This window comes from Otolemur garnettii, unplaced genomic scaffold, assembly GCF_000181295.1.
Source record: "Otolemur garnettii isolate 467f Iridium unplaced genomic scaffold, OtoGar3 scaffold00009, whole genome shotgun sequence".
Classification (NCBI taxonomy): Eukaryota; Metazoa; Chordata; class Mammalia; order Primates; family Galagidae; genus Otolemur; species Otolemur garnettii.
In genome coordinates, this window is record NW_003852404.1 from 22,321,192 (window position 1) to 22,336,901 (window position 15,710).

At 34.2% G+C, this 15,710-nt stretch overlaps 1 protein-coding gene across 11 annotated transcripts in view; it reads left to right on the plus strand.

The window, feature by feature from the left end:
* Nucleotides 1-15,710, plus strand: part of ROBO2 (roundabout guidance receptor 2) — a 595,724-nt gene that overhangs the window by 474,786 nt on the left and 105,228 nt on the right. For all 11 annotated transcript variants that reach the window (XM_023509678.1, XM_023509679.1, XM_023509681.1 and 8 more), the window contains 2 exons: nucleotides 10,590-10,714; nucleotides 14,762-14,933. In XM_023509678.1, the coding sequence (XP_023365446.1) occupies nucleotides 10,590-10,714; nucleotides 14,762-14,933 (297 nt within the window). The remainder of the gene's footprint in view (nucleotides 1-10,589; nucleotides 10,715-14,761; nucleotides 14,934-15,710) is intronic.

Here is a 15,710-nt window from a genome sequence, read left to right on the forward strand (position 1 = left end):
CTTTTTCCTGCCTCTTCTTCTAGCATAACACTTACATGTGCTATGGGCACACAAATGTTGGTGCCATTTATTGATACACACATATGCATACATAGGTAACACTTGCCTAGAAAATGTTTATGCAAGCAACTTTAAATAGTGCTATAAAAAGATTAAGCAACATTAACAGTAACGGGCCAATCACATATTCCTCGTTCTGCTAGTAGGAGATAAAATACAACAAAAAGAAGGCACTAATGAGTTAGGACAGTAACTTACTAAGCGTATAATTAATGTTATTAAGAAACATTGCGGTTGCGTATTAAAATTCCGTTAATTAAGCAACCCTTCAGCACCAGGACATTTGTTCCTGGATTCCAAGTTTCTCCTTCTTTTTCTTTTCTGATTGGCATCTTCATACACTCTTTCTCTAAAAAAATGAGATAATGGGATATGATCGGCCTTTGTGGTTTAGCTGGAGTGCTGACGTGACAGTTCTGGCAAGTTGACAGGTTAAGTGAGTAAAAAAGGATGTCTTGTCTCACCATTCACGTGAGGAACCATTTTTAAACTATGGTTTTCCTCTCCCCACTCCCACCCTCACAACCACTTCTCCCTCAGATGTGAAAAGTATAGTTCTCCCAATTTAGGGATTTAGGACCTTGAGAGGAGTTTTTCACCCCTCTTTCAACTATTCTCCCTTTGCTGGTCAAAAATGAGATCATTTCTTTAGGAATAATGTAACTGTTCCCTTATTTAATAATATTTAATTGACTTATTTTTTAAGTAAATAGTGTCCTCTTTGCAATTTTTCTTTGCACCATCTCCTAAAGAAAACAAAACCTTATTACTTCATTCCCAATAATTTAGTGTCTTTACTAAAGTAGAAAAGGACTGGCAAAAGAAAGACTAACAAGGGAAATGAGATTTAGAATTTCAGAATTTCTTTGAAATTCTGTAAGATTTTTCGACGGAGCTCTCGTTTTATAACTTTCGTCTAATTCAAGAGTTTTAGGAAAATTGCATGTGGAATCTCGGAATGATTTATTCTAGTTCCACAATTTCTTGTACTTATAATTGAAAGAACATCTATTTTAGTGATCCGAAATGTTAATAAGGTTTAAAATTGTAAACATGCCCTATTTAGTTGCATTAAAAAGAAGTATTATATTTATGGCAATGAAGGCATATTTAATACTCTTATAGAATTACAGTGGACCTGATAAAACCAATGAATCCACTTACATGACAAAGGACACGGTTCTACCAACTTCATCCCTCAGTTTAACAAACCCACTGAAGGAGTGGACCCACCTCGATTACCGCAGGAAACAAAGAAGCCCCGTGGGGGTCGTGGTGCCGTGAAACAGACTGAGAAACTCCTGTCTCTGACTTTACGCCTGTGTTTCTCTCTCTGTGAGGATCAACCTTCCACCCTTCCTTCCTTACCAGTTTAACCTCAAGGAACAAATCAAACTTTCTCCCTGCCTCCCGCTCCCAGCCCTCTCTCTCTCTTCCTTCCTTTCTCTTTTCTTCCCCTTCTCTCCCTCTCCACTCCCTGACTTTTCTTCCTCTCTCCCTCTCTTCACCTCTTCCGTTTCTTTCTTCTTCACCTCCTCCTCTTCTCCTTTCCTCTCTCTTTGGTTTCTGTCAGTCTCTTTGACTAAGTTGCCCTTGTTTGGCTCACGCACCTATTCTGACAACACTCACTGTGTTCCTCCTGCCGGTCCATGCTTATTTCCATGAGGGTCTCCTCTGTTAGGAGCTGAGACCAGAGGAAAGAGATCTCAGTGCCCCATTCCCTGAAGGAAACCAAAATGACTGATTTTTTAAATTGAATTGTGTTATTAAAATCTTAAGCAATATCTAAATTCACTTCAGGTGCAGATTCAATATTGTGGTATTTTCCAGTTATGTGTTGTCTTTAAAAAAAACAAACAAACAAACAAACAAAATGTTAAGGCACTGCCCCAGGTATAAAATGGCTATGTGCTTATACTTGTTTATTATGATACCATTTTTTATGTGCCTTCTGATGAGATTTCTGCAAGATATCTTGAACCAAATAAATTCATTTTCTTTCAAAGACATTCTTTCCACTCTATTATCATAGAATTGTTCATCTTGATATTTACATTGTTCCATTTCAGGGAGGACCCTATTATGTGTGACTATAAATGAATAAAATGGTTTGAACCACTATCACAAACCTTATGCATACATTTTTGGATGTGTGTCAACTTTAACACAATAAACTGTACCTGTGACAACCTTTGAATTGTTTTCACAGTTGCTCTACATGGCAATTTAGAAGCATACTTCATTATTTTTTAGTCACATTATGGAACCATTGGCCAACTTCTTTGCTTATTTTAGTCACAAAATTTTGAGTATTTTTTGGCATTTATTTATTTTTATTGCTCTCAGGTTAATTGAGAGTACAAAGAATTAGGTTCCAATGTTTACAGTTGTTAGGTAGAGTCCTTCTTATAACTGTGTCCCAAAATCATGAATAAATGATAGTTATTTTGGAAATTTCAGACATTATATGAAAATTAATTGCCTAAAATTAGTCTTCCTACAATGAACAGATTCCGTAAGTGGTTTAAAAATGTAGAGAGTAACAGCTACATAAAGTCAACATGTCTGTATCTTCACTCATCTAAGGAAAGAATGCAGTTGTATGTTAAGTGAGACCTCTTATGGGTACAATATGAAGTCTAAAGAGATGATGAATCTAAGGGTTGATTCATTGTTGCCATTTACTTTTCACATTTATGAAAGCAGTAAACCATTTAGAACTTTTTCCTTTTCACTTGAGCATATATTTTACTATGGAGTAAGTATTTTTCATACTATATTAGCTACAAGTAAGTTGCTGTTTGGGAAAGAAAATATTCATCTACAAAATATATTGCCATGAACTCAGTAAGAAAAACAGTTAATTGGAAAGGTAGGTAACTTAGCAATTCTATAATTTACATTCTTTGAAAATAGTGAGCAGTGAGTAAAATGTGACTAAATGGTCTTTATAAAAATGATTATTTCAAATTCTATACCCCTAATTTATATTTCCCATTATAAGTACACTGCTTCCTCTGAAATGAACTATGTGTTAATGAGCTTCGAATCAATTATTTTATGATATTACACAGGCATTTCCAATATTATTAGTAGAAATCCTTTTGAATTCAAGTGAAATGTTAAATAGTAAAAATTAAACAGAATTAAATAAGTTGAGGAAACAAGCATTTATCAATTACAAGCCAACCTAATCTCATTATAAGTCGAGTAAACATTCAGTTCCTCCTCCTGGTCTATATTTCATTATAATGAAATGACTTCTCATTCTCTGTTTCATATTACTTGGGGTAAACTCATTAGCTCATTTTTTGCAGAAACCTCTAGGACTAATTTTTATACAATGTCCATATTTGTCTATAATAATTCTGTTACTTTGGGATGGTGACTACTTATAGTCTTTGGGCCATAAATGTCTGACTTGATGTAGGAGCACATTCTTCATACTAGAATTGATTTTTTTTTTAATATAGTTTTTCTTTGACTTTCCTCTATTCAAATTACTGTGGGAAGAATGTGAAGTCTGTCAGTGTCAGTGTTGGGGAAGTATAATATATAATGAGATAAAAATGGATTATTTGCTTTAAATTAAGAATTGTTTTTAATTTGCGAATATTCCAGGGTGTTCATTCAGTATTCACTCTTTGGAGGTTTTCTTAGGCCAAATAAAGATGCCATGTAAATACTAAATGGTAGACAGAACCTAATATCAGTCACAGCTTACAACTAAGCTGAAGAAGCAAGACACATAGGAAGGGGGTAGGGAGTAATGGGAAAGAATGCAAGATAATACAAGGTCAGAGAGGGCTCAGGTTAATGGCTGCTGACCAGGAGAATCAAAGAATAACAGATATCAGGATGGGTTAACCACAAGAACAAGCAAATACATATGCCAGTGATTGAAAGTAGACTGGTCTGCTGAAATGCTGGAGCTAGTTTGCAGACAAACGAGTTTCATACTGGGAAAATCGTGGGCCAGTTAATGGAAGCTAAAACATTACCAGGAGAATAACTCTCAAGCATTAAAATGGCAAGCAAACCTTGTAAGTCTCATTGCCAGGTGATGAGAAGCATTGTGGGTTTCCAAATAAAGAGCGACTTGAACAAAGAGTACTTAGTGGACAAAGAGCAAGACGATAGGTTTGATGCTACTTTAATAAAAGAAGCAATTATTCATGGAAAACATCATGTTATCTTTTTAAATTTTATAGATATTAGAAATCATAAAGAAATTATAACACAAATTTCTGATTGGTATTAGAAAGGACAAATTTTCAGTTAATCAAGTAATGCTTTGAAGAAAACTAAATCAATTTAGCAGCTTGATATTTAACAAGTACAACTATGGCGTTGGAATAAACCAGAAGTCAAACCTGTCCCCCAGTCTAACATTCTAACTTCAAAAAACCCGTGAGCCCTTAAGGAGATTACGTTTGCGTTTGCTGGTCTTTACATCATAATGATAGTTGTTAAAACACAAGACTTGTTAAATATTATGCCTTGAATGGTTTAACAAAATCCTTGACACTTAATAAACCATTGATTAATGTTAATTATTGTTGAATTAAACAGTTTGTGAGTTAAAGCAAATCTTAAACTCAACCAAATGCTGGCAGGGAAATCTGCTTATGGATTCTGCAGTGTCCATCAGGCTTGTATGCAATTTACTATGTTCAGCTATTTTAAATCGCACACAAACTTTAGGTACACCTCGCATTAGTCTTTAGCAAATATATTTTAAATAGAAAAAAATTTTTTTTTGACTTGTCACAAAGTTCAAAATATTTATTATGACAGAATAAAAAATTCGTTCATTCCAGCATCCAGTTATACTCCAAGAGAGAGCAGCTGAGTGTGCCTGTAACCATCCTGCATCTCATACTCACGTCCCTAACTGTTGCATGACTATCTCCATGTTAACGCCTGCCATCAAAAGTCATATTTTTCTGTTGCAACAACTCTGAACATGATGTGATTAACCTTTAGGGTCCCCCAGCCCCTCGTCTCAGCGCCTTCCCCGCGCGTGGCCTGTGCTTCCCGCTCCTGTTCAGTCATCTGATTTCCATATCATCCACTTGCTCTCACCAGCGGGCATTAGCATAACAGAGCTGTGCGGGACTTTGATTGAAGCCAGCTTGGGCTGAATGCAGTATCAAAGCATAATTTAGCAGAAATCAAATCTAATTTACTCTGCATTGTATTTAAATTCTCAAAACACAGTTTCAAGTGAACTGTCCCAGACCTCTAATCTTAATTGACCTTCTTATAGTCAGGCCTACTTCTCTGGAAATCACACAACAGACTTTTCTCTTAGAACTAGTGTTTTTTTCACTTGTAAGTGTTGATTAAACCCTGAATCGTGCCACTCTGTGTGCTTCACCTCATCTCTTATTATAGCTGAAGCAATGCAGGGTAATCACTTGACTGATTAAGCAAGTAAGTAGTTACATCATAGTTACAAAAGATGTGTCTGATGTTTTCAGCTTTTAGAGAGAAAATAAATATGTATTTTATAGTCTTCTTCTTAGAAACATAAAAGAGAATTGCCATTTCTATAACTAATGTGTTCTTCTGGAGTTTATAACTCAATCTCTTTAATCCACACTGGGATTAAATGTGTGTGAATTGTCATCTGAGGACCTAACTGTGTGGGGTTTTTTTATGTTTAATTAGAGCCATCATAGAAAATCCATTCTATGTATAGCATAACTTGTACTATTGTGCTGTGTTGATAAAACACCACCTCTGTCTGCTCCCTCCCACTGGTGCCATCAGCCACATGTAGTATTTTCAAGCCATCTTCACTGTCATAGGGTAGAAATAGTGAAACTGTGGAGTGTTAAAAGAATTATCCATGCAATTTTGCATTTAAAAATCACAAAAATAAATTCCTTCAGCTGGTATCTTTTCACAGAAAATAGCAAAATAGATCTTGAGCGGAGAAAGAGAATCTACAGAAGTAAGAGTGATAGATGTAACTGATTTTGTTGGCCCGATTGCAGGTGATAAGAGGAAATGATATATATTTTCAGAAACTCAAATACGCCTTACATTTTCTGTTTTGTTAAACGTTTCAACATTTTTAGTTTCTGTTATTGAATTTAAAAATGAGAAGATTCCCACAGAGGCTCAGACAGGCCATATGATTTGACCACAGTCGCACAGTGAAGGAGCAGAAAGGTAAATCAAGCCCAGATCCGTGTGACTCTGCAGATGCTCGGCTACATTGCAATGCCTTCTGGTGTTTTATTTTACTTTCAAAATGATAATGGAGGAAGATAGAGTGTGAATTTTTGTAATATTTCAACTGAATTGAGTTGAGAGGTATACAATACAAAGATGCATACTTGGAAAAAGCATATCCAATACAATTATATATGGAGGAAATGGAAAAAAAAATGAGAAGATTCCAGTTCTAGCAGATCAATATGGCTTACCTTCTTGTGACAATAAGCTACTGCATACATTAGAAATACAGCATATTTATAATAAGTTAGAATGAACGTGCAACGTAAATAAACATCACAGGAAAAATATTTCAGAGAATGAGTAATGCAGATGCTATTAGCTTTTTGTTAGTGGTCTTTAAAGAAATACACTATTGAGTAAAAGTCAATAGTGTATTTCCTGGACTTTTTAGATTATAGCATCAGCCGTAAACATTATATTGTGATTTTGCAAAATTTCATTCTCCTTTAAGATTTCTGATGACCCTCTATGGTTTATCTTACACAGGTACAAGTGAATCTTTCTAAAAGCAGAGTATGAATGTCTTAATTCAATAACTAAGAAAATGACATGAAGGTTATGTTAACCAGTTGGATGGGAGTATTTCAAAATGTATATGAAAACAGCACACTGTACCCCATGATTGCATTAATGTACACAGTTATGCTATAAGAAAAAAAAGATTTCTGATGACATGTTCTCTTTCAGTGCTACCGCGCACAGTGATTCTCAACTACTGTTTGCCAAGGCTTTTCAGCCCTTCGTTGTAGTCATCAGCTCCATGGCTTCCCAAGCGTTCTTTCCAAAATACAAATCTGGTTATATCTTTCTTGAAAAACATTTTTGAACAGATCTTCATGCTTTCAGAACAAAATTATAAACACTTTTACATTGGCCCTACCAGTATCACCTCTGTATCCTAGATTTCTTTTATTCTCAAAATATTTCACACTCTTCTAAAAATCCAGTTTCATGGACCCCTGAGTTTCGTGCTGCTTTTCTCTGTCCCAAGTGCCTTCCTTACTCTTGTCCTTTGGTCAAGTCTTACTTGTCCTCCAAGGCTCTGATCAAGTGTAGCCTTCTCTTGACGCATCTTCTTTCTTTTTCTTAGGACCTGGGCTACTCTGGTTCTGTTGGACTGTTTTTCTTCCAATGCCCTCTGCATTTTTCTTGTATTAGTCAAAAATTTTTATTTGGCTATATTTATATATTTATTTATTCCTTTCTTTGGAAGTCTTTGCCATGGAGCAACAACAATTATTTTTTAATTGGTTTTCCCATCCCCTGTACCAAGCAGAATGTCTCGTTGTTTGCAGTCAGTCAACATATTTTGAATGAATAAATGAATAAGTCATATCTTTTCAGAAAAGTAGATGCATAGATGTGATCATTTGCCAGTCCTTATTTGGGGAACTGTATTCTAGCAGCTGTCTTGAAATTGTACAGTCTGGATGCCAAAAGCATCTTGCAAAATTACTCATCTACAAATAAACAATTTTCAAATGTTTGAAAATCAAATTCATGGAAGTCTGTAGTTGTATCTGAAGTGCAGATGGCAATTTAACCTAAGTTTATAGAAGATAAGTCTGTAAGATAATGTGCCTTAAACTATATGATATGTTTATATTTTATTTGTTTCATTTGCTATTCCGTTTGATGATTTCAAGTGGTTTTAATCATATGTATTCTCAGCTATTATATTTTAAAAATTATATTAAAGAAAGATAGCATACATAGGAGTTGAAGGTTTTACTAACAAGTTAGGTTAGTTAATTTAAATTCTTTCTCACTCAAAGCAATACAAATTAATAAGTTGACTAGGTGGATGTCTTAAAGACTGTTAAATAACCAATTTTGGCTGAATCAGATTTTAAATTTTTGGTAATATGAAACATGATAAATTATTCCACATTTCTCCTTAGAAAGAGTCCATATTGGCACTATTTCTTTTGTAGATAGAATTACAAAGAGGTAAAGAACTAGACACTTTTTATTCTTAACTTTTTCATAGCACGTATAAATTTGGTTGTACATCTCTACTAAAATGTGGGCATAGAACTGTGGCATTTTAGGAATTTTTCCTAAAGTGACATTGATTTAAACTATTATTCCTACTAGAAAACATGGAACAAAACCAATGTATCTGCTGATTCTGTAGACATAAAAGAAGATTGTAAGAAACAAATAATTTCCTGAAAACGTAGGGCAAAATAAACCACAGTATAGTTAAATAGATTAATAAATCTGGGCCCTCTATTCTGTTCCAATGAATCTTCTGTTATCTATAATCATAGGTGAATATTTCACTTAGTGGATTTATCCTTTCTGTTTCTGGGGTATATGTTGGATGTTTTGAATTAGGAGGCTACATATTAGAATACCAAAAAATAACTCCCCACAAATCCTGGTAATTTTTCTTTCTTTCTTTCTTTTTTTTTTTTTTTTTTTGAAAAACCTGCTGCTGCTTTTTCTGGGCTGGCGTTCTTGTTAGGATGAGTAATTGGTTTTACTTTTGAGGTTTCCCTACATTGATTTCATTCTTTCACCTGCACTTATTTCTCAAGAAGAACTAAGGAATTCCTGACAGCCTTTACCAGATACCTCTTATCATAGCATCCTTTCGGCTTCCACCTTATCCTAAATATTAGAGTTGATTTTAAAATGCTTTATTGGTATGTTTTCTAGCATTTGCAACTAGTTAATGTGGAAATATGGGATTAGAACATTCATGAAATAACTATGGTATTTTCTCTTCAACAAAACTTAGTTGTGCTATAAAGAAGATGGCCTTGTGACAGCTTCTGGTTATACTGTCTACTGCCTGTCATTGTATTCTCTGTCCTTATCATTAGCCCTCAATTTACCCTGGACATTTCTTAGGATTTTTACCTACATCTCTTTCTTATCTTTTGGAGTTACTATGTCTTCCTTTTAATAAAGTCACCCATATACCATTTTATTGTTCTCCCAAGCAGATTCTACTTTATTGACTAAATGTTCCCCTATATACACTTAGTATGCAGAAGATTCAAAGCCATTTCCTTCTAATAAATTGCACAATCCTTATATTGCTATTTAACTTTACTAAAGCTCCTTTCCTTAATCTAAAATATGGCAATAATATATTTTACAGACAATCTATTTGATATCCATGAGAGGGTTAGAGCTTCCAAAAATTCTGTACCTGTCACTTCCTGGTTAGAAAACAGTCAAAATAAAACCATCAGTTTGGCTTCTTAAGTCTTCTTAGGTAGTCAATGATGTTTATCTAACCTGGACTCTCCATCCCTACCAGATTATACGGTGTATGATAGGTGTGGTCTTGCTTCTTATAATTTTCCCAGTAACCTCCTGCTTGGAATGTGTTCATTTTTCCACTGTACATGCTACTTTTTCCTCAAAGATCCCACAAAGTCTTTTTCAAAAACTTTAATAGCTGTAACAGTACAAAGGGCTTCTGCTCTCCTGAAATACTATCACATTTATTATACAATAACTTCTTCCCTACTACACTCTGAAATTATCTCCATTATTGTGCTTACCACAGTTGTTGGTGTTGATTTGATTTAATTTTGTTTTTGTTATTGTCCTTGTGGTGCTCTTAATTTAGTTAGGCGATGACCTCCTTGGTGGCTGCAGGATGGAATTTTTCATCTCCTTATCTTAGATAACCAGTAGGGGAACATAATAACTGCCTGACTATGTCTATCTATCTAAATGAAATAAATTAAATAGAATCTATTATTTAACATACTTATTTATATTGTTTATTGTCTTTGTAATTGCCATCTCTTCAATTCTTGAATGTTCTTAGTGCTTCCACTCTGGAATTCTAGAATATAAATTTTTTAAGAACAGGAATAATATTTTATGTCTTGTAGTATCCCTGTGCCTTATACAACATCTTGAAATTAGTATGTGAACAATGAATTCTTGCCAACAGATTGATTTGGGGGGGAGGAGATGGTTGAATAAGAGAGTGAGTCTTTTCTACCTTTATTTAGAAACTAGAACCAAGCTGGGAAACCATATTTTTCCTTAAAAATGTTAAAATAATTAAAAAACATTTTTTTGGCCAAAATTATAATGTACAACATTTAAAATATGACAACAAATAATTTTGCTTTTTTTCTTACATTTGATGGGATAGAATTCTCTTTTTATTTTGGGAAGTGTGTAAAAATAGTTCAAGAACTATAGCCTTCCTCTGGCATAGTGCACCACATTTTCTCCTCGATATCTTATTTTTCCCTTAAATCAATGCTTGATATTTACACACTTTCTTTCCTTTTTATTTATAGCTCCTCCTCAGTTTGTGGTTAGGCCAAGAGATCAGATTGTTGCTCAAGGTCGAACAGTGACATTCCCCTGTGAAACTAAAGGAAATCCACAGCCAGCTGTTTTTTGGCAAAAGGAAGGCAGCCAGGTGAGTGTGAGCCTTGACTGCTTTTCTGAAATTTCTGAACTTTCCCTGTCTCTGGTGCTCCTCAAACTTACCTTGCCTTTCTCAACATCAGTGTTGAATTGAATTTATTTCTTAAAGAAACACAATGAATTCTAAAATGGGAGTCAGATACTCTAGTATAGCACCCATTTGCTAGTGTTGATTTAATAACTTCTGTATCTTATGTAGAATAGATATAAAACAGTGTAAGAAGATTATCTTAAGAATTTCAACCAAAGCTTCTCTAGCTAATTAAAATCTCTAGTGCTTGGCTTTCTTATATTGAGTTACACGGTATGATGACAGGAGTTAGTACATAGAAGGTGTTTAGAATAGTCCCTGTCACATGGAAATCATGAAAAAATGTTTCTTATGTTAATGGACCTAGAATCTAAATTTCAGTTCCTTCCTTTGAGGAGAGAGCATAAATGACTTTTCTTATCAGTAATTTAAGTATGTTTACATTTAAGAGCAGAATGAATGTTTTCCCCCATTGTTCCTTCTGAATGCATATATTGTGCAGTAAGATGGGAAACAATACCTCATATACTAGATAATAATACAAGAAGGAAAACTGCATTGTCTTTATTGGCCTTTGTTTGCCCTTTCCAGGGCCCTCTCTGGGTAGAATGGCCATTTAGAGCCTCTGCAAAAAGTCTGCTGAGTACATTACTATCTGTTTAGAACTTGATCTGAACTTTGACTACAGCTTACCTTCTAGATTCAGAGACCATGGGTAAAATTTCCGGCTTAAACCAGATCAAAAATTGTGGGGTTTTGCCTAGGAATTTATCCATATCTAAGAGACTCGGAGATGATTTTGTTCAAAATTTTGCTAGAACTACCCACAACAAGGCATATAGTGCTCAGGAAGAGATCCAGTGGCTGCCTTCCTCATCACCTCCTGTAATTTGTCAAAGTTCCAGAAGAATTTCCTTTAAAGTGATGGAAATCTTTATTAAAAATTTCAGGAAATCTGAAAGCTTTGCCTGAGATGAGAAATATTGTAAGCTGCATTAAGATAACAACTCAAATGTATTTTTCTGACCAGAAAGTTCTTTCTCAGCCATTCACTCTAATTGTTTAGGTGGGTCCTTCTACATTCCTGTACCAGCCCCAAACTAACAATTTTAACAACTCACTAGGGATGGACAAACGGTCTCTCTTTGTTTTCTCCACTCTCCTTTTTGGAGTCATTTTCCTTGTGACCTGTGGTATGTGAAGGCAGTAATGGGGGTGCTCACATCAGAAGTGAGCCAGGCCATCATTCCCAAATCTTGTTTACTTACTGAGTTCCTTAACTATTCACGTAACAATTACTGTCCTGTGAAATCATACCAAACTCTAAAGTGAATATAAAGCAATGTGACATAAACACACATCTATACACACTATACACACGGAGACACACACTGAAAAAGAAGATTAGAAGCCATTTCCTTCTAACAAATTGCACAATCTTTATAATGCTATTTAACTTTACTAAAGCTCTTTTTCTTAAACTATGGCAATAATGTATTTTACTTGAAACTTGTTTTTAAATTAAGTGAATAAGTTATTTTATATATAAAAGTGCTTTATATGTGATGAAGGTCAAACAAGATGTTATTTCACTAATAGTAAATGTAATAGAGCAACACAAATTGATTATTACAAATTTATACTTTAGGTCCATCTAATGAATGAAATCCCATCACAATGTCTTGTTTTTATATAGGTGACTATATTTATACAAATCACATCCCCTCATATAGCTCCAAATTAAATACAAGGTATTACGTAAAATGTATATGAGCCCTATAGTCCATAATCATATGGTATTTAAATATACTACTTTATTTTTAATGGTTTTGAAACAAATAATGATTAAGTAGCATATAAGTATTCCCTTTTTCTATTATTTGACCAAGTGGCATGAATTTCACAGACATTAATGGTAACGGTTATGCACAATTTCCAGTTAAGTGCTTTGATTTTATTAATATCTTATGAATAGTTTTTTTTTTTTCACCTATCATCCACCTATCTCCCTCCCATCAAAAAGAGGATATGGAAAGAGAAAGAATAACAAGAGAAAAGTGCTTCAGCATATAATAATTTTTCAAATCATGAATTAGAATATTAAGAAAAATAAATTGGTTTTACAGTTGCCAGTAGCCAATTTTTACAGTGATCCATGACTATCCATCAGTAGAAATAGTGAAGAACGTGGGCCTAATGGCTCATATTCTTCAATGTGTGCCGATAACGCCAATTAGCACTAATAGGATATTCAGACACTTCAAGGCAAGAAGTGTGTGGAGTTCCTGGTTTTTGCTTGTAATCCATTTTCTTTTGCCTATGTCATACAAGCAGGGAATGGAGATGATGGGTTAACCTGCATCAAATGCCATTTTCCATGTCAAAGACTCATTTAGAAGGTGGACTGATATTACATTGTAGAGGAAGTGATCCCAGAGAGAATGAAGCCCATCTGATGCATTAGTGCTATGTAAATTAGTTTTCTAATGACTAATTGTAGGAAAGTGCACACTTTGAGGTATTGTATCATTTTCAAGTGGCTTTAAAATTTAAACCCTTTTCTCTTAGATGGTTATTTCATTAATACATTTGGATTCTACAGGAGAATCAACTTGTACTCAAATTATGTTTCATATGTGTGAAAATGTCCAGCCTTATTTAGTAGTGCACATTTTATAAGAGGTCAATAGCATATTGAAATTATATTCTTGACATGGTAGCAAACATCACTCCTTTTAGAAGGAGTTTAATAACATGGTAATGTTTATGTAAAGTGGGCTTATAGTGTCACACTTGAATCTAATAAAGTGGACATCCATCATGTTGCAATAAAGAGAAGAGCTTCTAATTAAAGTAGGACATCATTTGCTGGATTAAAGTCATTTAGTGTAATTGAAAAGTGTTAATACCCTATTTTATCCTATTCCATTGGTATTACTTCAAGGGTAAAAACATTTTAAGGTGAAAATGTGTCTTGTGCCTTTAATTGAATGTTATTACCTCCTGATTGCAACGTATTGAAACTGTTTAATTACAAACTTGGAAAATTAATTACTATATCAAGGCACAGATCCCAGAGGGTTATCATGTTCTTTTTTCGTAAGTAAATACAACATAAAAATTGATATGTCCTTATTTATAATCTAACTTGGAAACATACCTCAATATGATTTATTATCCCCAAATGTTTTTCTTAATTGAACAACAGTAAAGCAACGTAGGTCATCCGAATTGATGTTACTGCTCTCATGTAAGAACTTTTGAAATTTGTGATTAGGCTACATGTATTTTATATAAAAGCAAAAACAAATTTTAAAAAGAATATAATATTGTGAAGTTTAAAGTAACATGCACACTTTCAGAAATATTCCACTTCCTTTTATTTTGAATGATCTGCTTATCTTTTATTTTTCAGCAGCAGTATTTGTTTATAACTCCCATCAAAGCTACTATTACCTGTGGAATCCTTATGGCTTAAGTGATTGCATACCTTTGAACACCTTTAGGAGAAACTCAGTTGATATATCAAGTGTTCAAAATGATCAGCAGCAATTATAGTTTTGCATTCTTTTATACTGTAGAATTTATAAAGCCCATACAGTTAATATTACAGGCGAGACTGTCACAAGGTTTTAGGAGTTGAATTGGACGTACATTACTCTATCCATTTTGCAAATGAGAAAACCATGTTTCAGAGATTTTAGTAAGCAGTAGAAAGTCAGGAGAGAGTAAATAGTTCAGATAAAGATCCAGACTCTAATAGAAAAATGTAGATGATTGCTCTTTCAACTAGAGCATGCTGACTTCTTAGAGGGTGTTACTTTCACATTTTGAAAAATGTTTCCCAGTGAAACCCACTGTATGCTACTCAAATATTTCTGTATCGCATAGTTTTAAATCTGTATTATCTTTTTCTTAGCATATTGTCATAAGTGTAGTAGTTATTGTTGAAATAATCTTTACTACAAGTGGGAAAATATATTGATGGGATTGTATTTGTTTCCACAGAACCTACTTTTTCCAAACCAACCCCAGCAGCCCAACAGTAGATACTCAGTGTCACCAACTGGAGACCTCACGATTACCAACATTCAGCGGTCAGATGCGGGTTACTACATCTGCCAGGCCTTAACAGTGGCAGGAAGCATTTTAGCAAAAGCTCAACTGGAAGTTACTGATGGTGCGCTTTCATTGTAAATTTGTCTTGTGAAAATAATGTTTTGATTTTTATTTCAAGGTACACTTTAACCATGAGGAGTTTTCTGATTTTTAAAATTATTTAGTTAAGCACCTATCTCATAAGTCTGAATTTAGGTTAAAGCAACATCACTTCTTAATAGTTTATAATTCCCCCTAATTTAATAACACTTATTTTTCCAAGAAAGAAATCAGAAGCAATTTATTTAATTGTGAACAAATGTAATGATGATCCTGGACTAGTGATTTATGTCTATAATCTGAGCATTTTGAAAGGCCAAAGCAGGAGGATCACTTGGGACTAGGAGGTTGAGATCAGCCTGGGCAACATAGTGAGACCCCGTTACTACAAAAAATAGAAAAATTAGCTGACTTAGTGACATGCACCTGTAGTTCCAGCTACTCAGGAGGATGAGGCAAGAGGATTCCTCGAGCCCAGGAATTTGAGGTTACAGTAAGCTGTAATGATGCCACTGCATTCTAGCTGGTATAACAGAGCAAGACCCTGTCTCAAAAAAATAATATTAATGATGATGCATTATTCTTAAAAAATGGCATCACACTCAATTTGTATAGAAATGCAATCTGTACATTTTTATTTGATTTTACACTGACAGAATTGCTTCTGATAGACATTAATGATTGTATTTTACTCTACGAGGAGGAGCTATCACCTTTATATTATCAATGAAACAGGAATGAGGTTTGGTTAGCTTATCACGGTAGGGCATGCTTAAGACTTTAATTATACCTGCACAAG